Source organism: Dermacentor silvarum, chromosome 6, assembly GCF_013339745.2.
Source record: "Dermacentor silvarum isolate Dsil-2018 chromosome 6, BIME_Dsil_1.4, whole genome shotgun sequence".
NCBI lineage: Eukaryota > Metazoa > Arthropoda > Arachnida > Ixodida > Ixodidae > Dermacentor > Dermacentor silvarum.
This window is the reverse complement of record NC_051159.1, coordinates 70,155,800-70,179,451: the sequence shown is the minus strand read 5'-3', so window position 1 is coordinate 70,179,451 and position 23,652 is coordinate 70,155,800. Positions and strand designations below refer to the sequence as shown.

Genomic DNA, 23,652 nt, shown 5'->3' with positions numbered 1-23,652 from the left:
CACCCATCGGCATGTTCTACTGGTAGTAATTCGGCTCGCTGGTGTTGGTGTATGAAAGGTACAATAAATGCCCTTTGGATTAGTTGCACTACTGTGTTGTTGTTCCTTTGTCCCAAGAGCACGTCTGCAGACCACACCAGCGATAACCTAGTAATAGCTTTCTGTGCATCGCTAGCACACAAACACACAAATTAAAAGAGCTTGGCCCAAGACAGAACTTCCTCTACATTACCCAATAATTTCCAAGATAATACAGCTAGTATTACACTATACACTGAAGTGCACGCACACTATGCTCTAACAAAAAAAGTTGCGCTCACTTCTTCATGCTTTCCCTCAGCTTGCGCAGGCGCTTTTTCACCGTTGGATTGACCGGAGGTGGCTGGGGAGACTGGGGCGCACTGGACAGTGAAGCTTGTGTGCATGTAGGTGGTGGCGAGTCCATCAGCGAAATCTGGTTTTTCAAGGAAGCTGCGCAGGAAGGAAAAGTACCATGTTTTAAACCATGCTGTAGCTTGTGATAACAACTGGGGAATCACAGGCCAAATAATTAAACTAGCTGCCCTTAAGAGAATAAGAGGAAAAATGGCAGGGAGGTTAGCCAGGTAGCTCCTCGATTGCTGCACAACACTGGGGCAGGGTGAAAGGGGACACAAACAATAAGAGGAAGAAAAGTGTCAGTTGAATCCTATAGGTGGCGCTCAAAACAGGGCAGCCATGATGTTCTTCCAGCACCTGCACTATGCAGAAAGCATGGCCGCCAAGACTGGTTTTTGTTACCCCAGTGATCTGTTGCTGGAGGGAGCGAGATGTGGATGTAACCTATCTCTATATAGTGGAATCTCGTTAAACTGTACCTGACGGGGTCGCGAAGAAAGTACGTGCTAAGCAGCACTACGGCTTACCCGAAAGTAAGAAATATGCACTTACCTGCCTGTGGAATGAAACGCGTTTCGCAAGAAAACTAAAAAACTTCTTCATTTTGCGGAAACGGGCCGCAAAAAATCCGTCACTTTCATTTGCCGCTTCGGTGGCCTCGCAGTGACAACTGCAGTTTCGAAGCCGTCCAAGTGGAAGCCAATGTATCCATTAACCCTCTCCTTTCGGCGAACAGCCGCATCACATCCAGTGCTCGCGCTGCTTCTCCAACGGACGGACACGGCGCATCTTCCAGCTCGGCGTTGTCCTCACCGTCGCTTGCGCTGCATAACTTCGTACTAAGCAAGTTTACAATGTCACTGTCGGACAAATCTTCATAAGTTTTGACGTCATTATCGACATCGAAAAACACCGAAAACGACACTCTGTCGCCGCCACCTTGTCGCTCCAAAACTTCTGCAAGCAGCGCCTCGCAGTCGCTGTCGTCAGCTGTTTCTTCATCTGCATAGACTTTGCTTGGATTGATTTCTTGGGCGGGCACTGCGGGTACAATGAACTACGCACGCGCAAAACAGTTCTTCACAGTTGCGGCTTGTACTTGCTGCCACAAATACGCCAGCAAATGTATCGCGCCCAGCATGTCGATGCTGTAAGTTTTCCCACTTTCTATTGCAAGAAGCATCCTGCGCAGCATGTTTTTCCGGTACAAGTGTTTAACAGACCGAATTATTCCTTGGTCCAATGGCTGTGAAAGTGCGGTTGTGTTTGCTGCCAGGAACTCCAGCTTCACGGCACAAAGGTTCTCAAGTTCCACGTGAGCCGGTGCATTATCTATGACCATAACAATTTTTCTTCCGAGAGCGGTAAAGCAACGGTCCACTAGGCGCACATACTCTTCAAATAGCTTCGAGGTCACCCAGGCTTTGGTGTTGTTGCGATAGAACACGCCTGACGGAAGTCGGCCACCCTTGAAGCCATCTCGGCATCGCGGCCTTGCTGATAACGAGGAGCGGCAGCTTTTCAGTCCCTGCCATGTTGGCTGCAAATGCGACCAATAGTCTGTCCTTCGTTTGTTTTCCGCCTGTGCAGGTTTCCCCTTTAAAAGCTAGCGTTCGGTTCGGCAACATCTTAAAAAAAAAGTGCCGATTCGTCCATGTTAACTATATCTTCTGGGGAATATTCTCGCAATATATGTTGCAGCTTGCCGCTGGCCCAGTCCTCCGCGCCGCTTTTGTCTGCCGCTGCACCTTCACCGGAAACAACCTTTGTTGTTAAGTTGTCCCGTGTCTTGAACCTACGGGCCAGCCACTGCTGCAAACAAAACTGTCGTGACCCATCTGTGTGGCGAAGCACAGCACCTTTTCAGTGAGAAGGGGTCTGGTCACAGGCAAGTTTTTTGCCGTCGCATTTTTCAGCCAACGCACCAAAGCCTCCTTGACCTCTGGGTAACTCGAGCCCCTTAAACGGCAACGCTTGAGGTTGGACGGTGCACCATTAAGCAACTTCTCTCACGCTGTCCAAATGCCACAAACAGTACACAGTGGCAAGCCTTTCTCCCATGCTAACCCGGACTTCTTTGCTCCACGTTGAATGTCATTGATTATGTCCAGTTTTTTTTTTATGCTCATCACGCGATGCTTCACTTGCCTGTTTGACATTGTGCGGTCCTGTCACAATCACACCGCGTCCGCAGATCACTGTCGCAAAGTTCGGGCAGTTCTGTCACGATCACGCCGCGCCCTCAAGTCACCGCGAAGTTCAGCACACGTGCGATACGGCTGGCGAACAAAACAACTGCGCACATGTGCGCACGTCCACGGCTGCTCTGGCTGCTCTCGCCGGAAACGGCGTCACGCGGAATCTCGCGAGAGCACTCGCAGACAACGGTATCTCGCTAGGTTGCTTCGCTGTGGCCTCCAAGATTACTAGTCCGAGATTGTGCGCGGCGCGGCTCGGAGGCTAAGCATCGCAATGGCCACGGAGATCCGTGCGTACGCATGCAACGTGCAGCTCGCACTTAGCACGCTGCGTGCAGAATCGGTTGGCCGAAGGAGCATGAGACTGCAACGGAGTATGATGGGTATTCAACGAGTGAATACTATGCATTAACCGACAGGTACACGATGTACCGCTACGGCTTAAGCGGGTACCAAACGCATTAAATTAAAGGGCAGCCGAGTCGGGGATTCGTCTCAACTACATTTGATAAGAAACTAAGGCTTAAGCGGGTACGGTTTAACGAGGTTCCACTGCAATTTGAATCAAGGCACACATGTCACACGGACGATGCTGCCATCCTGCAAAGGACGTCACCAAAATTCTGGAGCAGTTGGATGCAGGTTCTCCAGATAACTTGCACGTGCTGCACACTTTCCTAGCCGACGAAAATTTTCGTTCCACATAGAGCTTCTGAAAGATGAGTAAAAGACTTCACGACGTTATGGAACAACAATGCAATCAACATTTGCTAGTTTCTTTTTACACGCTGAATAATTTGACACACCGATAATTTAGACACCGTCCCCCGAACCCTAAGTTTGCCTGCTTTTACTATGCTTCTGTGAGAAACATTTTTGAAGATTTTAGAGACAATCTACAGGAATTCTCTCGAATAAACAGGAGACAAAACTGGCATTGGTAGTCAGTGCTGCCTGCAATACCTTGGGACAAAAGGAGGGAGCAAGAAAAAGAAGCGTGCACATGTAGTGGGTGCTCACAAGAGTAGGAAGAAGGGTAGTCGAGGAAGTCGGCTGCAAAGTAGCTGATCTCGGGCAGCGTGGGCTCAATGTGCTCCTTGAAATACTCCATGGCCATGGTGGTCAGGTCAAAGAGCTCATCCGTCACCTTGTAGGCACGGCTCAGTGTGGGCGTCACCTCCACGTACCTCAGGATGCGGTGCACTTCGTCCAAGATCTGGGGACACATACCCAGAGTCAGCACTGTCAGTACCAAGACTACGAATACCAGATTGGAGGCACAAACAGCAGCACCGCCTCTATTAGACCACCAGATTGCCTTTGCTAAGCATTATATGATCTGCCCAAGTGATAGAATGCATACCAATGAAAAAAAGTGCACACATATAAATGCCAACTCAACGATTTTGTAAGTAGTAAGTACAGCATTTCAAAAAAAAACAGCATTTGCAAACAGAAACAAAGTTTTCTCTAATCTCATACTGTCCACCACCTAATTACATCTGTGTTTATCATGATAAGCTGATACACACACAAAAAAGGTGCATCTTTTTTGGAACCGAGGCCTCACACAAGCATCTTTCATTTTTTTGCATGCCTCCATGATTTCCTTTGACAGCTAATTGCACAACCTGCCTAATGCTGCAAGGGTACTATATCCAACACACAACCTAACTCAGAACACAACAAAATGCACTTAAAGGGAAACTAAAGTGAAAGACTAAATCAGCTTAGATTGATAAAGCTTCCTTTCAAAATTCTTCCGTTAATTTAGTGGGAAAAGGGTTGTTTCTGGAAAAAAAATAAAGAAGGCTAAACTTCAATTCTGCTGTCACTTCGTGTGAGATCACAGATTTCAAAGTGCTTTCTCGTATTTGGGCTATTGTGGTGCAGCAAGAGTTCTTGAACTTTTCAAGTTCGGTCTTTGGCTCCTTTTAAAATGTTACAATGTACCCATCTTTACCAATACAGTATAGACCACTTATAACGTAACCGCTTATAGTGCAGGACCAGATATAGTGCGGTCTCTTCAGACTCCCGTTAATTTTCCCATAGCACTCCATGTATACACGTATCGCTTATAGTGCAGTTGCGGGAAACGAAATGCCGTTTACAATGCTGCCTGGGAGTACGGAAGTCAGCGGAGACGGCGAACGCAACGCTCCCCTCAAACGGGCGGCCCAAGGAGTGCTTGAGGAAGAAAGAGAGAGGAAGTGGAGGAGAAGGGCACGTGGAGCGAACGAACAGCCAGTGAGGCTGGAACCAGAACCTTGAATGCGAGTCGTAAAATATCACGGCGCGCATAGCGAGCGAGGGCCACAAAACTGCCAATGCCGGCCAACGCTCGCTTCACGATAACGGCAGTAAACGAAACTTCTGGGAGCGGGCGGCGCCGGCACCGCATGGCGAAGGGCGCACGCCAAGACCGTGGAATGTGAGGGAGGAGGGCAGAAGGGAAGCGGATTTCGCCTCGGCAACTCCGCCGCTTCGGTGGCTCCCCTCACCCTCCCTCGTAGTTCCCTCACTTTCGACTGTCACCGTGCGCGCGCGCTGCCGCCGCTCCGGCCGGCCTAGCGCCAGCTCCCCGAAGTTTCGTTTTCTACCGTTATCGGGAAGCGGGCGTTTGCCGGCGTGGACTGTTTCGTTGGCCGGCCTGGGACAGCACCGCTGCTTCCCTCTGCGCCGTAGCCGCAGCATGCAAGGTCAACACCTGACTAGAAAGTAGAGGAAGCTTAAAGGAGAAAGAAGGGTTCACTGCCATTTTCTACGCGTGGTTACAGTAGCATGGCTGAGATACGGTGGCTAGAAGGCCACCATAGCCGAGATGTCGGCACGTACACGCATGTTCCGGCGCAACGCAGAATTGGCGACCTTGCCATTTGAGAGAGGGTGAAATTTCCACCGCATTTTTTTTTCTTTTTTTGTTTTGTTCGCGTGTGACATTGAGGGGTCTCTATTAAGCTTTTACTCTGTGGCGGTGCCGGAGCAAATGCCGGTCGGAGGCACCGCCGCGTGATTTGGTTCAAATTAACGAGATTCGACGGTAAATTGAATGCAAACATTCTAGCCGCATTCCTCGACTGTCGCATACGCGTGGCGGCTCGGTGCACATGTTTTGCATATGTGCGGGCCTTGAAAATTGTTGCTTTGGTTATAGTGCGGTACTGCTTATAGTGCGGATATTCGCGACTCACTTTATAAGCAGTCTACACTGTATGCAACACAACTAACTAAGCCCGAGCAGTTGGTATAAAATCTACGATGTCACTTGTGCAGAAACTACTAAGGCTGTCGGCACCTTTCTTTTGTTTCTGTCTTCTCTGGCTTACCTACCAAGCCTTCTCTCGTGGTAAGAGGGGCTTTCTTGTTATTCAACCTATTTTTTCTGTAGTGTCCCTTTGACAATAGAATTCTTTCTCGCTGCTGTGAATGCTTTTTACGAGTGCTGTAGAAACATTTTAGACCACCTTCACAAAGTTCAGACAACTACGGAGGTTGTGCAAGGCAACCAATCTCGCACTGTGACCTAACAGACAGGTTGCGCAACAGCCACTGCAGTAGTATTTCTACCAGAACAGAATGATGTAGTACAGTATATGGCCAAGACCAGCCACTAGCCCAAACAGCGTACCTCCCCTGGGAAGAAGCAGCAGTGCTTGCGTTCAATGTGTTTTCCAAAAGTCATTTGCAGTAGGGTCAAGCGCATGTGCACAGTCTCGATGATGTCACACTCGCGCGACAGTGGGTGCTTGCGGCGCGCAGACTCCCGTCGTGGCATCTGTGCCTTGATGCCCTGGAAGCGCTGCTGCATTGCCAACCGCAGCCGCACGAACTCAGAGTTGAGCAGTCCAGACGCGGCATCATTCAGGTGGTGGCACACCTACAATAAACATGTTCAATTTGCCAGTTACTTTCTGGGAACTCCTCTAGAATTGCAAACGTACAAAAATGGGGTGAGTTTTGTGTCCAAGTTAAATTTTATTCATGAAGAACTTATACTTCAGAAATTCCCCCTAGAAATCTTGGAGAAAACTTCTGTCACGTTCATCCATATTCTAAGTGCCAAACTGCAACAGTAACCCTATTCCTTTTCATAAACAAAACATGGGCAGAAACAAACACAAAGAAAGAACACTCCTGAAATACTTTATTTAACTGATCCGTCTTAATGAAAGTGTTGCATATTGGCGCCACATTTATAATGCCTTTAGAAACATGGTGAAGTGCTAACACTTTCAGCAGTGATACTTGGAACATGACCTTCATTCAGAACAAGTCATTTGTGACATGAAAGTACATCGCAACTACCAAATTCAGCCTACTCAAGACAGTGGTGTCCTAAATGGAGCATTTTTAAGTTGATAAATATTTCACAGGCGGTCACAAATATGAACAGTGAAAGGTTCCCTTCTCAATTTAACATCAAGAGAGAGAGCTCCGATTGCACTTTTTTTTTGTATTAGAGATTTCAAGGGTCTCAAACAAGCATCTTGAGCACCTTGTGCAATACCCCTGCTACAGGGTCTTCAAGAAAGAAAAAAAAAGAAAAAGTGGGGCTCTTGAAAGGTCTGTGTCAGGCTTGCGTGTGATCCTGACAACTAATCTTCCCTTCCTTTAAACTGAAATGAAAATGGGGAAATGAAATTGAAAAGAAAAATGGAAATTTGTTTTTAAGCTAATGCTATTTTAGTGCAACAAAAGCCTTATCGTCTACAACGCCCAATCCAGCTGGCCTTTTCATTCACACGGATCATATGACAAGCACATCCACGTTAGCTCTCCCTTGCAGAATGTGAACTTACCAAAAAAACTTTGAAAACAGCACAGTAGCAAGAAAGCTGACGCAGCATAAGCACATTGCACACATGCACCAAGAGGGCTTCATAGTTTAACCTCTATTAAAGTATCTAGAGAATGAGATGGCTAATGTTTACTAGATTAGCCAAGGTTCCACAGTTGCTTACCATGCGCGCATTGCTAATGGTTGCAAAGTTTGTATGCCGCAAAATCTTCTCGATGATCTCGGAGGGCAGGTCAAGCAAGTTGATGCCCCCTTGTTCATTGTCCAGTGTGTCCATGCCATGGTTCTCCATCTTTTTAGCTGAGCACTGTCAAAGAAACAAGGTAATCATGCAAAGCTTACTACACAATGAAAACTCTCCTTGTCAGCACTGTGCAATTGCAGAGCCCGGCAAGATCTTAGTTTGAGCCAGTTGATTGATTGTTCATAATAATCATTGGAAGGCATAGGTCCTGTCAGTTTGTGTTAACTGCCTCATAGTTTTGCACTGCTCCTTGTCATTTTGTTATGAACTGCACAATCATTCCCCTATGACCAGAGAGGGTGCAATGTCCTTGAGTAACAAATGTCTTCACAATCAAACGTAATAATGAATACCAAGTAATTACATCTGTAGTGTCCAAGGTGAGAGCATTTGCTCGTTAGTTGGCAGATAGCCATTATGTAGCATTCTAAACTGTGGTTAAATATTCCTTTTTATTCACTGATTAGACAAGTCAGTACTAAATGAATAGATTTACAAAAGATCAACAACATGAAGTATCCACTACATCACGCCACTTAAAACTGCTTCAATGCAAATAAATCTGTAGACAATATACTGGCACAACAGAAAAGCATCAATACGCATTCCATCACATGATTAGATACCACCCTTCAATTAGGTAATGGTTACACAAGGACATAATGCAACCAAGAGACAATTTTAAGCATTTACTGAGTTATGTTGCTTAACTCTGTTGCTATGACAAACAATGTGCACCAGTGGTAAGCATTAAAAATTCTTGTTTCTCTCTGGTGAAACTTCTTGTGACAAGAAGCCCTTATCTGGTTCCCGGTAATATCAAATTAGGGGGGGGGAGGAAGATGGCAGTCTTTTGAACAGAAGTTGCAAGCCTGTTCTGGCATCAGCCAACAAGTGCAAGGGTCATGCTTCCAAGAGACAATGGCTTTTGGGTCTTTTTAAGGCTGCTGCAAGTTGGCTATAGCATAAACAAGATGACCAACAGTACGTCCAGGACATACATTAACACCTTAGTTTCCACATTATTTACGACGTATACAAAACTTCCTATTTATTTCATTTTTCCATTTTGCTCATTACACGACTCAATTAGGAAAAAATAAAATGGGTGAAGAAATTTACCTGGCAAACCCAAGAAAAAAAATTTCATTCTACGAAACGTTACTTAGCAAAACATTTTCTTGGGCAAGTTGGTTCATAATGAAGTAAAAATCGTAGTGCAAAGAGAAAGGGCAAAGATGGTGCACAGGGGAGGTGCTTATCTTTCAACTAGTTGGAACACCTATCCTGTGCCCCACATCCTTATACTTGTCTTCTTGCGCCAATTTGTACTTTTTCAGTGTGTGTACACGTAGACTGACCAAATCAGCATGACATGAAATCATTTTTTGGCACACAGCTAATGGAAACAATGAACAGTGGCTGAATATGAGAAGCCTCAGGCTGGAGCCAATGATCTGACAAGTCCTCATGTTTTTGTAATTCCTAAACATAATGTTTTCGTACATGTCTTTGGAACTGCCGCACATAACATAACACACACCCCTCAGTGACGGCATGTCTTATGCCTTGGCCTTGATTTTCCTCCTGCATTTTCATAACGCTATGGCATATTATACCTCTCCCCACACACACTGTAGCTGTTACATTTTTGTATCTGCCAAAGCTACGTACACACAGTCAAGATAGCTTCCTTGGCTAATGCAAATATTTACTCCTCATCATGCAGGTCCCAGCAAAATGAAACTTGATCTCTGACTGACTGACTGACTGAAGAGCAGCGCGTGACTGACCTCTGTTGCATGTATATCTTCTACGTGTTGTTCTGTGTTTATGTCTGCGCGAGGGGATGCACCGCGTGTGCGAATTGGCCTTGGAATTATAATCGAGATCTCGCAAATGCGGTTGTTGGAAGCCGTGAGTGTGTTTGCTTCATGAACTTCAGTTGAGAAAGCCACTTCTATATAGCCATACTATGTTCAACAAAGACCACGAAGTTTGAGGAGGTTCTACAAGAGTTGGGCATCCTTCCAAATCAGAATTTGATCGCTCCAAGCAAACAGAGACCAGGGAAAAATCAAAAGAATGTCCGGAAAACAGATAACTGGAGTTAAATCACTGTCACAGTGCAGCAAAGAAAGCCTACCTGAAGGAGGAAGCTCAACATGCAAACCACTTAGCATACCACACATGCAAAAGGATAGTTTTGAACGTGTTACACTTCTGGAAAAACTGGTCTGCATTCTGGCCAAATTTCACGCAAATTGAGCATCTAAACTAATAATGAAAATGTTTATAAACTTTCAATTTCACTTAACTCTTTATATTTGAGGCTTTTTCCCTGCTTGCCCACAAAAATTATTGTATTTAATATAACTAAATCTCAGCCAAATTTCGCATGCATATGCGCAAGAGTAGAACCTCCTCCGTCTTACACCAACTCTTTCATGGTCAACTCATATCACCACAATTACAGCAAAAACATCATGTACACTCGGCTATCTGAAGCATAATCTTTACGGTGCTCCTCAAACTACTCGCAAGCTAGCATATCAAACATTTGTCAGCCATGAACTTGAATGCTGCGCCCATTTGATCACTTTACCAAACTTAACTTTTTTTTTTTATTGATACTGTCAGCCCATATGATGGGCTATTACAGGAGTGGATTTAACATACATAATAAAGTGCATTAGTGCACTTGACCAATGCACAAAAAAGAAAAAAAAAAAGAAAATGAAACAGCACTGCTGATATGAAACACATTACCAATATAATTACAGAGCACATTTTGACTTATATCACAGTATTAGTACAGAACATCAGGGTGCATCAGAGTACATAAGGCAATGTATTGCTTTCAAGAATTAACTGATTTTATTTGGACAATTAAATCTGGCAAAGAGTTCCACTGCTGAATTGCCCTGGGAAAAAAAAAACTATACCTGAAGCAGTCATTGTGCACTGTGGGAGGAGGTATATTCATACTGTGTCTGTGCCGTGATGTTTCCTGTGTCTTGATTTGGAAGTACTTGTCGTATCTTATTTTGACATGGTTATAAATTACTAAGAACAGGAATTTAAGCCTTTCATACTCGGTACGTTTTTGTAGAGGTGGGAGCTCTGCAAGTTTACATAATTCAGTTGGAGAGTGAAAACGGCGGTATTTATTAAATATAAACCTAGAAGTAAGGCGCTGGACCTTCTCTAGTTTTAGGCAGCCACTTTGGGTGTAGGGATCCCATACTATTTTTGCATACTCAATTATGGGTCTCAGCCAGGTTTTGTAAGCTAAAATTTTAATTTCAGGGGAGGCACAGTGCAAGTTACGTCTCAGACCCCACAATACTTTGTTAGCTTTAGCACAAAGCTCATTTACGTGAAGGTTCCAAAGCAAGTTGGGTGCAAATATAAGACCTCGGTACTTATATTGTTTAACTAGAGCAAGTTCATGACCGTTGATACTGTATGAAAAATTTTGAATATTCTTTTTCCTAGAGATGGACATAAAAACAGATTTAGTTGGATTAAGCTGCATTTGCCACTGATCGCACCAGTTCTTAATTTTCTGTAAGTTAAGATTAAGGTCAGCCTGATCACCTGGTGACTCTATTCTCTTGTACAAAGTGCAGTCGTCGGCAAACATCCTCATTTGGGTGGTGATGTCATTTGGCAGATCATTTATAAAAAGTAGGAATAAAAGGGGCCCTAAGACACTACCCTGGGGTACCCCAGATACCACGGGAGGTAAACTAGATTGCTGATGTCCCAGCTGAACATATTGTTCTCTATGTGCAAGGTAGGAAGTGAACCACCGCGTAAGGGCAAAATTTTTGAAGGTAACACTGATTTTAGGTAAAAGCTTTTTGTGGGACACCTTGTCAAAGGCCTTTGCAAAGTCTAAGAATATTATATTAGTTTGGCCGCGAGCATTAATTGTGCAAGAAAGGTCATGTACAAGTTCAATAAGCTGAGTGACGGTGGACAATCCTTTGCAAAAGCCATGTTGATCTGGAAAAATTAAATTATGTTCATCTAAACAGGTGAGCAGGTGCTTTGATACAATGTGTTCTAGCATTTTAGAACAGGTGCTCGTGAGCGATATCGGTAGGTAGTTGCTAGTGTCAGAGGTTGGACCACCTTTATGTATGGGCACAATTTTTGCGCGCTTCCAGGCAGTGGGAAACGAGCCACTAGAAATGGATGATTGAAACATTAGTGTTAAAAACTTGGATGTCCATTCGGTATATCTATAAAGGAATTCATTGGGGATTTCATCAGGACCGGGACTTTTCTTTATATTAACGTGAAGCAACAGATTGAAAACACCCTCTCCTGTAATCCTGATATTGTGAATAGGAAGTCTGTCCGCATAATCATTGATGGTAGGCAAGATAACGTCATCGATGGTAAACTAATCAATGACCTTGAAGCATTTAGAACTGAGCCGCTCGTTTGATCGTCAGAGATTATAGCATACATTCTAGTGTAACAAGCATCAAGATAGCCCTAACACTCCCGCTTTAAGAAAAACGTCCAATTATTTCGCTACTTTGTTTATTGCACAAAATAGTTGTCAGTGAGCATTCGTTTTCCTTAACCTTAACTCGTCCATTCCGTTCATTAAGATGTCTGCATCATGCACATAGCTTTCAATGCCTCTTTGGCAAAACTGAAGTGTTTAATTCATCCGTCCTGCCAAAGGCTATTAAATATTATAATGGTCTTCGTGACACAATAGTAAATATTGTTAATCCTGTGATTTTTAGACAAGAGTTAAGTGCACATTTTAAATGTTGATTTCGAATTGATTATGCAAATGCCATGTGAACGTGTTTTAAATTAAATTACCTGTATATTTACAAATTTCTTACTCCAGCCTGAATTGTATAATCTAGAAATGACCTTTATCACTATCTATTGTATAAGTTCCATTTTATGAATTTATGTATAACAAAATTCTTGCTCCTTTTCATTGTTTTGTAACCTTTTGTAACCCCCCTCACGCAATACTACACTTCGGAGCCTGTGAGCACCTTGAATAGAATGTGTAATCTAAATATTAAGATTAACTTTGAGGTTTTACATGCCAGAGCAGTGACACGATATTTAGGCACATGCAGTGGGGAATTTGGATTAATTTTGACCACCTTGGGTTCTCAATGCAAAGCACCCAGGCATTTTTACATTTCGGCCCCATGGATGTGCAGAATATATAGATATATAGGCCACGACGTAATTTGCAGCATTGTTGGTTATGCACATTTTATGAAACACCTCAACATTCTCAACAATGATAATTCAGATTAAAAATTCTTTTTTTTTTACATAATAATGCTAAATTATTTTTTTTTAGCTCAATTGCAATCTGTCCATAAGAAACAATATACATTGTTTTACAAAACTCTCCTACGCCCGGTACGAAGCCCGAATCTTTCACAAGTGACCATACTTTTTTTACGTTTAGGGGCATAGAAAGGTAACCAGACAAGATATTCAGAAACTAAAGGCATATATAAAAATAGTTCCAAATAGGTTTTATATTCTGCATAAATTTCATCGTCTCGCTTGGTTAGCAGAATAGTGTCATGCATTTCAAGCTAAGAATTCTTGTCCTAAACTTGAACAGGGAAGCCGTTCACTGGTCAATATCAGGGAAAGAGCAGCAATGTCTCATCCTTTCGCAGAAATAAAAGCCACCCCAAATACTGTCTCTTTCCAAGGCAGGGCTGGGTTCATTCTAAGAAACTTGCTTGAAATAAAACTTTTTTTTTAGGAAGAATAAATTATCTTTAGAGATGTGTTTAAAGGGTACCTGAAACTGTTCGGACAAATTTCGTAGACACGTAGGGTACAGCTACAGTAAAACATTCACGCCACAATTTAAGTGAAGCGCGTTTGATATTAAGAGAGCTACGGACGATTATAAGTTGCCCTCCTTTCTAGCTATGCATTTTTTCTCAACTTGTTCACAGAGTGATCGGGGCTAAGCTCTACCTTCACTGGCTCTGAGTCATCATGTGATGATGTTTCGTCTACTTCTCCGCTAGCCACCTGGCCGTTGATCCCCAGCAAAAGCGATCAAGCAGCGTGCGTTGCGAGCGTTCTGTCACAGTGCCAAGCATGTCTAGCATTCCGGTAACCGCAGGTGAGCTGGGCGTTTTGACGGACCGGCAGAGGCGTAAACTAAAGCCCCTCCATATTGTACTACCTGTGTGATGACGGGCTTTAGCGTAAATGTGAGTGGCCCGAGCAGCCTGCACGGTACAGCCACCTGGTAGCACGGAGCTTAAACAGCCAAACAGAGAGCTGCTACTGTTGTAACCTAGTGTAAATCATTTTAAACATTTAAAGAGACAACATGTTCACGGTTATGCCCTTGCTGAAAATTTACACCAGCAACAAAGTAGAACACACTTTGTTACTGCTATATTATCTCTGTGCCACCAGGTGATTGCACCATGCAGGCAGTTGACGTTTACACCCAGTCGACCTACGTTTTCGTTTACCTGAATACCAGACATGCTAAAACTCTCTATTGTGGTAGTAATCCTCCAGTGTGAAGTGACAGCCGCAAACACGTAGATGCTGGCGCCGATCGGATACCAACAGCCCAACGCGTTGCAGCCACTCCGCTTGCATGTTGCTTTGCAGGCAGAGGGACACGAAAACTCTGGGGCTGAAAACTCTGGGGAGCCGCACCGATGTAATCGGTAGCGATGCACATTTTTAAAGCCTTATAATAAATTACATGCTTTACATGGAGCACTTAAATGCTGCACTTAATGATCAGAAGGATGTACCCTAATGACTCAGTACAATAGTACAAAATCATCAGAATCATTTCGCGGTCGCTTTAATGAAAGATAGGCAGAAAGGTCGACTGGAGAAGCCCATTCCTTGGCATGCTACTATTGTCTACCAACTTGATCGGTATATCTACCAATCCAGTTTAACATACCTTATTAGAGTCTGTTCGAGGGATCTGTGAATATGACAGTTGCATTATTTTCTTCAGCACACGCTCAACAGTAAGCATCATGGCACAAGCTTCAGCCACTAAAGAGTTTATGGATGTCATGCCTAATGTCTGCATTGACCATGCGTCAAGCATCATGCCTTTAAGTGTTAAAACGTTCTTGGACAGCAGAGCGCCGCTGTCTATGTGTGCCTCATTAGAATGGAACCTGTAACTTTCCTGCAAGACAGTGGCTTCAACGAGATACTGTGATTAGCTGCAAATGTGAATGACTGTGCAATGACTGTGTATAGCCCAGCGACAGATCCAGTGCCCACCTGAGGCACCCAAGAAGAATCTGCGCTATTTCCCACCCCCAAACCAAGAAAATAAAAAGAAACACTACTATTATAAAAGTGGTGGTGCTGCACAAGGTGATCCTGTTACATGTCCTATGCAACTACAATGGCCTATGTGCTTCAGTCTTCCGACACTGATAACTATGTAGGCGTTAGTCAAAGATGTGAAAAGCCAATAAAGCAAGCAATATTTCCCAGGAAAGCAAACTACCTTCGTTTAATTAAGGTTTCTATTAATTACATAGGTGAGTTAATTTGTATCTTTACATGGCCGCTGAATCTACAGTACTTGCATGATGGGGTTTGTGTGGTGACTATAAGTATTTTTTTTTTTTTTGAGTGTGCCGAGCTATGCCCCCATGACTTAACAATGCGGTCTGACGAGCTGATGTTCACGAGTCATTTTCACTCGAACTTCTCAACACCCACCGCCAAGCCGTCAACTAGGTGACATTTAGGCAAGTTAATCCTAGCATGCCATTACAATCTCACACTCACCGACAGGTTGCTCTCTGCACATGTCAAGCATGTTTATTCAGCTGCAATTGTATGGTTTCCTCTCATGTGCTTAAAAGATGCATGTTTACGGGATTTATTTGTTGCAGCCAACACAACTTCAGAAGACTGAATTTTTATTTTTCCCTACGGCAAGTTCTTTTGATATTAAGAGCTTGAAAAGCCACGGCAGATACATTAAGCAGACATCCGCTGAGAGGAATAGTTCACTTGACAAGCAAGCATTTTTCATACAATGCAGGTTTATTCAGATATATAAAGTATGTCTGGTAAACATATTCCTAGGAGCTGTGTCACTCATCCTGGTCCTGCCCCGACAACCTACAGTGCTACATGTGACTTGCCCAAATAGCTCTTTTTATCGCCTTGCATCTGGACAGTACATTCCATAAGATAATTATCTATTCACAGCACTGCCTGTCTTAATGCTGTTTAATCCTGCATAGCTTTCACTTATAGAAGCTCAAGTCCTGTGATATGGTAATGGCAGATCAAAGTCTACCTCCAAGTACGCTGTACGTCCATGTAGGGTCAAAATTATCACCCCAGCATTGTACGAATCTATGGGTCAGTGCTACAATCTACGTAGGACAATGCACTGCACGTTTGTTCCAAATTTGCTTAGAAAAATCAGTGCACGTAGAAGTGAGGATTAACGGGCTAAGAGAAAGGGGGTCATGCATTCTCTGAACATGGGTTCTATAGCTGGTGTGTATTAGGCGCTTTCGATCGCGATCAAATCCGATCGGGATTAAACTCCTGGATCTTGAATGGCCCCTTTGCACAATCTGAGGAGGGGAGTCGATCCCGATCGAGAAATTCAATCTCGTTCCGGCTCGATCGCGATCTAAAAGGCCCCGTGTGACTAGGGTATTATGCCTGCTTCGTAATTCAAGTGCAAAATAGTGTACCTTTTATGTTTCCTACATTAGTTCATGATGCACATGACAGAGAAGGCTAGGTCCTGAATTTATCCAAAAATAAAGTGCAATAATTTTATCCAAATGATCGAGACGCTCTAGTAAGATGCCGAACAAAGAGTTGGGTTACGTCGCCACAATTGCGTGATACGGTTGTAGCACTGCCTCGATGCTGACGATAGCGCAGTATTGCGGTTTTGCAATATCGGATGCGATTAACATAGCAAAAATCTGCGAGTGCGAATGAATGTTTACATCACACGCCGAATAAACGCTTGTATCTGAATAGCGGAGGTAGCTGATCGATAATCTACCTTGGGACCACGGCTCCGGTGCTAGCTTTGACGCGATTGCTTCATTTCTTTATTTTTTTTTTCTATAGCTCAATACTGCAAGAACATAAGATATGGCAAGGCACGCTAACAAGTTTCATGTATATATACAGGCCAGGAAGGGCACTGTATTATAATAGAAGGAAGCTATTACTGTTCTAATTTTACCGCGGGATAGCTGACAATCTGAAGCGAAAAAACGGGGCCACGCGATACTCCCGACTCGCGTTACGCAAAAATACTGCGTACGAGTGAGAAAATTTATTTTGAAGGAAACAGAAAGTGACTGACATCAGCTACAATCGCCTTCATTTCGCTATAGCCTGACGTGATAGACGACCCCCCCACAAAATCGGTTCCCTTTGTTCGGCAGGCAAGCTTAAGCCGCACAATGCTACGGAAAATTAACCCTCCGATAAATATGTTTGCTACTTCCGTAATTTTTATATTTATTTGTTCTCGACACAGGCAACAGTCTGGCCCCTCTGTTCGAAGGTCAGTACTTTGGAAACTTCCGAGGGCCAAAAAGCAAGCGGGAAACCGATTGTGTCAAGCGAGCATCGGTTACCACAGCCGCTATCAATCACTTCATTCCAGTAGAAGATGTTCAAATTGGATATCCCCCACAAACACCTCAAAAAGCATGTATGGCTAGCTAGCATTTAAAGCCGCAATTTGTCGATTCCTCGATGACTCGCTTACGAGCGTCGATCACAGTTCTGAACGCTGAGCCTGTCTGACATCGCGCGGTGTATTCCGAACGCAGCTTGCGTACAAAGTTCAGCATCTCACATGCATGATGAAACAGTGAAAATACCTGTAGTGCACGTCAGGTTTCAAGCACCCATTTACATCTTTACAGAACCGTCTCCAGTGTGCCACCTCCGCAGCTTCGGCACCACAACCACGGCTACCACTTTCCTCAACGCACCGAGCGTCAGCCAACCAAACGAGCGCAGCGTTATTCCATTGAAGACGTACTTGATGTCATGTGACATAGCGAACCAATAGAATTCTTGGGAGCGAGAAATAATAAATAAAAAATAAACTTCTTATTTTCTTTTGTGCTTGCTTATTTTTCTTGTTTTACATCGATCATCGCACGTTCTTCTTTAGTCACGGTGCCATTACGCGTGCATTTATTTATTTACTTTTTCGAGGTGGCTCGGTGAGGTTACTTCAGCGTGTCGTGATTCGAGTAACGGAATTTTTTATCAACCGAGTGCCCGGGGAACGTCGTTGGCCGAAACTTTCCACGCCCAGGGATCCACAAAACATTTACAAGAACATCGCAGGAAAAAATAGGGACAAATCTACCAAGACACGGGACAGAAAGGTTGCATTTGTGCTGGAGGATCGCCCAGCGCATATGCGATCGAGTGAGTGAGCAAATAAAGTATCCCCATATCGCCTGCCCGTTTTCGTTCCTTTCTCTCTTTCTTTCTTTTTTTTTTTTTTTTTTTTTTCACGTGAGATATTCTCTGTTCGAAGAGCCTGTGCAGCCCCTAATAATCGAAATACAATGGGGGAAAAAGACAGAAAACACTCGAGTCTTCACATTGTTACAACACAGATTGTAACAGCGAGAGACCAAGCGCCAATCTGTAGGAGTTGGCAGATACCGCGAGCGTTGGCGACTTGCTCATTGCGAGAAAAGCTTTTCGGGGGCCTCAAATTTGCTTATCCAGCACCTGGCTTATCCCACCTCTTGTCTCTGCATGTTGCATCTAACCCCAGGAGGGGGCGTGACGGCGCGCGCACATCCGCGCCACATTGGGGAGAACGAGCGGAGCGAGCGGCACGTGAGGGAGTTGCCAGTTTGCAACGCGAGGCCCGAGCGTGCTGCGGCATTCGACGCTCGCTGCATGACATGTGGAACGAAATTTCTCGCTAAGGATCGTTCCGACCGTTCTCGTCTAGCCGGCGACCAACCATGGTTTTCGAATCGGTGGTTGTCGAGCTTGTCAACTACGTTCTTGGAGACTACATTGAGAACTTGGACACGTCCCAGCTCAAGTTGGGAATATGGGGCGGTGAGTTTCGATTCTCCTCGAGTGTGAGTCACAGGCTTGCAGTGCTGTTAGTTGGTAGCGCCGTGCAGCTTCTGTCAACGTGCGCCGTGACAACGATCGCGTACAGTGGCGTGCCGGCACCACTTGCACCAGAGGTGTTTCTATTTTTTACCTCGGCGCGTCATGGAGCTACAGCTGTACCCACTACGTGCAATAAAACCGAAAGAACGCCTGCAAACTGCGTACGCCAAGGGAGTAAAAAAGCACCAGACGAAGCAATTTGTCGAAGTCGCGTGGTGTTCAGTGTTGGTCATCAACAATGTTTTAGTTAGATGTGGTTTTTATTTGTTTTCTTCCTTTTTTTTTTTTTGTTTAAACGCTTGCGGTATTTACCTGCGCATGTTACGGAGGCTGCAGACTTACTGGTGCCAGGCACATGTTGCCTAGTGTATTCATCGCAGTGTAGGTTTGAATTCGAAGCTACAATAAACGTGTCGCAGATAATTTAGTTAACTGTGCTTCATTTGCGTTCATTCTGGCGTACACACCCAGCTCCAGCACTCACCCACTCCTTCTCCTCTCTGGAGCTATCAATGGTTCCATCACAATTAAGACCACAAGTTGCCCATATAGTACACTGTTGTGGAATGTGCTCATTATGTGATGCTCTGCAGCCACACTGTGCGTCATCTTGTTTGCCATATTTTACTACTTTGTATAAATAGTATAGCTGCTTTTCATGCACTTACACAGCAGTGCTATTGGCCTATCAGCATGTTGTGTACTGCCTAGACAGGCTACGTACATGCTGTGTTGTGTGCTCTTGTTGTAGACTTGTACATGAATCACTGAGTCACGTTCATCTGTATATTGTCAAGTGGAATTGGGGAACGTTGTCACTTTAGAAGCTTCATTTTGCTTACCAGTGCAAATATATATACAAGAAAGCAAAAACACAATTTTTATGGCTTAAAAGAAAAATAGCATTACCACAAAACACTTGCCTTTTGTATATGCCACCGAGCCTGGTTTACGAGTGAGAACAGATGGCTGTCCCAGAGGATCTGCTTTTACTTATATGTTGTATACACTCTAAAAGGTTAAAGATATGTGTGTGGTTGCATTGTCCGTTTGGGCCACGTTCAGTACGTTGCATTCCTGTCCTTCCATTCTGTTGAATGCCATCTTTACCACCTAGTGTAACATCAAATTGACTTGCGTTGACTTGCGGTCAGGATACTGGCAAATTCCTATGCACCCCTTGGACAAGGAGAAGACAGCCTTCGTAACACCCGACGGCCTATATGAGTTCAACGTTATGCCTTTCGGCTTGTGCAACACTCCGGCAAAATTCGAGAGGTTTATGGATACAGTGCTCCGCGGACTCAAATGGCAAATTTGTATGTGCTATTTAGATGACGTGATTATTTATGGCACGACATTTCAAGAACATAATCGCCGCTTATCGATCGTGCTTGACTGCATACGGCTAGCTGGCCTTATTTTAAATTCCAAAAAGTGTCGCTTTGGTGAGCGTGAAGCTCTTGTACTAGGCTTTCTGGTCGACAACCAGGGAATACGACCAGATCCAAAAAAGATTGCGGTGGTTCGTAACTTTCAGCAACCAAAGACTGTGAAAGACCTCCGAAGTTTCTGGGCCTTTGCTCATATTTCCGCCGATTTATCAAGAATTTCGCACAGCTTGCTTCTCCTCTGACGTCCCTTCTTCACAAGGATATGCCATACGTGTGGACGGATTCCTGTGAGGCTGCATTTCAGCAACTGAAGTTTTTACTGACTTCCGGACCGGTCCTGATGCACTTCGATCCCGCTGCCTTCACTGAACTGCATATTGATGCTAGTGGTGTTGGTGCTGTGCTTGTTCAGATCTGCAACGGTCGGCAGCATGTCGTCGCTTATGCTAGTCGGACACTTACCAAAGCGGAGAAGAACTACACTGTCACCAAACTGGAGTGCCTAGCAGTTGTATTCGCCATTCAGAAGTTCTGGCTGTATTTGCACGACCGCAAGTTCACCATAGTGACTGACCACCCTTCACTGTGCTGGCTTGCTGGGCTCCGGGACCCGTCTGGCCGATTAGCTTGTTGGGCGTTGCGCCTTCAAGAGTACAGCTTTTCAATTACCTACAAGAGCGGACGATGCCACGCGGATGCCGATTGCCTCTCAGGCCTCCTGTCACTGTACGCGAACGCAGAGGACAATGACTTCGACGACTATTTAGTTTCTATTTCGTCAGACTTCGCAGACCTCAGTAGCTTCAAGAGCGAGTAACATCGTGACTCTGCCTTGAAACAATTATTGGAATCTGTGCATGATTCACCAGGGCAGCCATTTACTATTTCTAATGGTTTGCTGTACAGGAAGAATTACGCAGCTGACGGCCCTCCATTGCTCTTAGTAGTGCCAGAAAACCTGCGCCCTGTGGTTCTTCGTTTGATGCACAATGACATTACGTCCGGCCACCTTGGCTTCACACGCACACTACACCGGCTCCGCCAGAGGTTTTACTGGCCGAAACTCTGGAAAACAATGAAGCAGTACGTTGCCAGCTGTGCTCTTTGTCAGCGCCACAAGCAAACAATGACTGGCCCTGCAGGTTATTTGCAACCTGTCATGCCACCGACGTCGCATTTTGAAAAAGTTGGTATTGACTTGCTTGGACCACTCCCGAAGACATCATCTGGCCGCCGGTAGATTATAGTGTGCGTGGATTACTTAACTCGTTATACGGAAACAGCGGCCCTTACATCTGCCACAGCAGATGTCTCTTCCTCCCTGCTGCACCGCTTCATCTTGCGTCACGGTGCTCCACGGGTTGTTATCGGTGGTCGTGGATGGCAATTTACTGCCGACGTCGTTGAAGGACTTCTGCGGCTTTGTGGTTCTTCTTATCGGCATTCCTCTCCTTACCACCCGCAAACTAATGATCTCACTGAGCGGACAAATCGCACCCTTACCAACATGCTGTCCATGTATGTCGACACTGACCACAAAAACTGGGACACCGTCTTGCCTTTCGTTACGTACGCGTGCAACACTGCCAAGCATGAAATTACTGGATATGCGCCGTTCTTTTTGCTTTACATACGAAATCCATGGAGCTTTCTGGACACTCTCCTACCCTTCCAGCATCATGAAGACCTGTCCATCGCCCAGACTTTGTGTTGTGCAGAAGAAGCACGGCAACTCTCCCGTCTGAGGACATTGTCCTCACAAGGCCACAGCAACAGCCTCTACGGTGCCTGGACACCAGTTCGCAAAAAAGGGCTGTACTGCAAGTTTCTCGCCACTTACTCTGGACCTTTCGTCATTCTCGCTCGTCTAAGTGACGTAAGCTACGTTGTCGGCCAAGTGACTGCAAATAATCGGCGATCGCGCGTGACACAAGTTGTTCATGTGGCTCGCTTCAAGCAGTATTATCACCGACCCATTTAACTCGCTCGGCGAGCTTCCTCTGCCCCCGGGGAAAATGTAGCAGAAACGCGCGGAGGTTAGAAGAAGACAGAGATGGTGTGGAGCGCGCACTTGAACTGGGCGGTTGATTGTACTGGACTGGTTTTCGCATTCGGCTGCTCCCTTCATGTGCTCTCATCTATCATCACCTGTAAATAAACCCACACCTTCGTAACAATATATTCATGTATCGGTTACGTTTCGAAGGTAATCACAAGGCTGTGCCTGGCATTTCTTTGTGGTTGCCTGAACCACGCTATGTATTTCTTACACCTGAACTGAACTTTCTTATACCTGAAGAACCTGAGGTCAGATTCTCTTGAGAATTGGTTTTGACATGTTTGATGTCTGGTTTATAGTCAAACGGTTGTGGGGGATATTTTAGTTCAGTAGTCCAAATTATTCAGGAGTCCCCCACTACAGTGTGCCTCATAATCAGCTGGTGGATTTGGTGCATAAAACCCCATAATTTAATTCTTTTTATCTGAGCTAGGCAAATCGTGATGAACTAAAACACATAAGTGGTCACCCAGTAACATAATTGAAGCCAAAGATAAGGAAGCATAGTCAAGGGTTGCAGAGAATGAGATGAGCTGATAAAATTGGGAAATACACAGGTAGGTTTCGGTTCACACGGCATGGGTATTTGAAGATCTGTGGGAAATGCCTTTGTCATTTAGGCTGCTGAAGCTCTGGTTCTACCATTATAAGGAAAACAAATTCTGGTGCTCAAGTGGCAAGCAGCTCTGACTAATTGCCCTTTAAATATTTTCAATCTTGTACCAGTTTGGAACAAATTTTTAAAGCAATACCAATGCTCGTGTCTGTCTTTTTGCAGGAGACATCAATCTGAAAGATCTGGACATCAAGCAAAGTGCCATTGATGATCTTGATCTACCTTTCCGTGTCGCATATGGTCACATAGGTATGTTGTGGTCCACCAAACAGATTTCATAGCATTGGTGTCACTCGGCTTCCTGACACCTGGTGTGGCTGCTTGTCGTGTCACCTCCCCTCCCCCTCTCTCCCCTTTTTTGTTTGCCACTCCCTCCTTTTTCTTGAAACATAGTTTTTATAGTGAATGTGAAATAATTTAAAAGGGCAGCACTCCTATTTTTGTCTGTAATTTGGCATTTCTTTCTGTAAAAATAAATAAAAAAGAAAACAATATGGTGGCAGTTTGACGTGTGACATTTTGTAAGCGTTGTCGAACTTTGTCTGTTAGACACTGAAAAATTTGAACCCATAGTTAGCAGCTACAATATGCTACGCCAGGTGAGATTTGTAGACACATGAAAACTGAAATGGGCATCTAGCACAAAACATTACCTTAGTATTCGCATGTTTTTGTACTGAGCAAACTCGGGACTTGGAAGGTGAACCGTCTTGCATCTCATGGCAGTCTGTAAAACAGCCGGTGTTGCAGAATGGCGACTTCAATTTATGCCCCTGAGTGGGTG

The 23,652-nt window shown here is 44.6% G+C and overlaps 2 protein-coding genes across 4 annotated transcripts in view; one reads left to right on the top strand and one right to left on the bottom strand.

The window, feature by feature from the left end:
* Positions 1-17,656, bottom strand: part of LOC119455567 (F-box only protein 28) — a 36,760-nt gene extending 19,104 nt beyond the window's left edge. The window contains exons 1-5 of the mRNA XM_049668868.1: positions 17,524-17,656; positions 7,541-7,684; positions 6,208-6,456; positions 3,597-3,792; positions 321-471 (exon numbers count right to left, since the gene is read on the bottom strand). Of these exons, the coding sequence (XP_049524825.1) occupies positions 321-471; positions 3,597-3,792; positions 6,208-6,456; positions 7,541-7,669 (725 nt within the window). The 5' untranslated portion in view covers positions 7,670-7,684; positions 17,524-17,656. The remainder of the gene's footprint in view (positions 1-320; positions 472-3,596; positions 3,793-6,207; positions 6,457-7,540; positions 7,685-17,523) is intronic.
* Positions 17,657-18,306: 650 nt separating this feature from the next.
* LOC119455562 (intermembrane lipid transfer protein Vps13-like) overlaps positions 18,307-23,652 on the top strand; it is a 217,944-nt gene continuing 212,598 nt past the window's right edge. For 2 of the 3 annotated variants that reach the window (XM_037716962.2, XM_037716961.2), the window contains exons 1-2: positions 18,465-18,739; positions 23,031-23,117. In XM_037716962.2, the coding sequence (XP_037572890.1) occupies positions 18,640-18,739; positions 23,031-23,117 (187 nt within the window). In that variant the 5' untranslated portion in view covers positions 18,465-18,639. Of the gene's footprint in view, positions 18,740-23,030; positions 23,118-23,652 lie in introns of all 3 variants that reach the window. The other variant, XR_007467503.1, reaches the window with a different exon arrangement.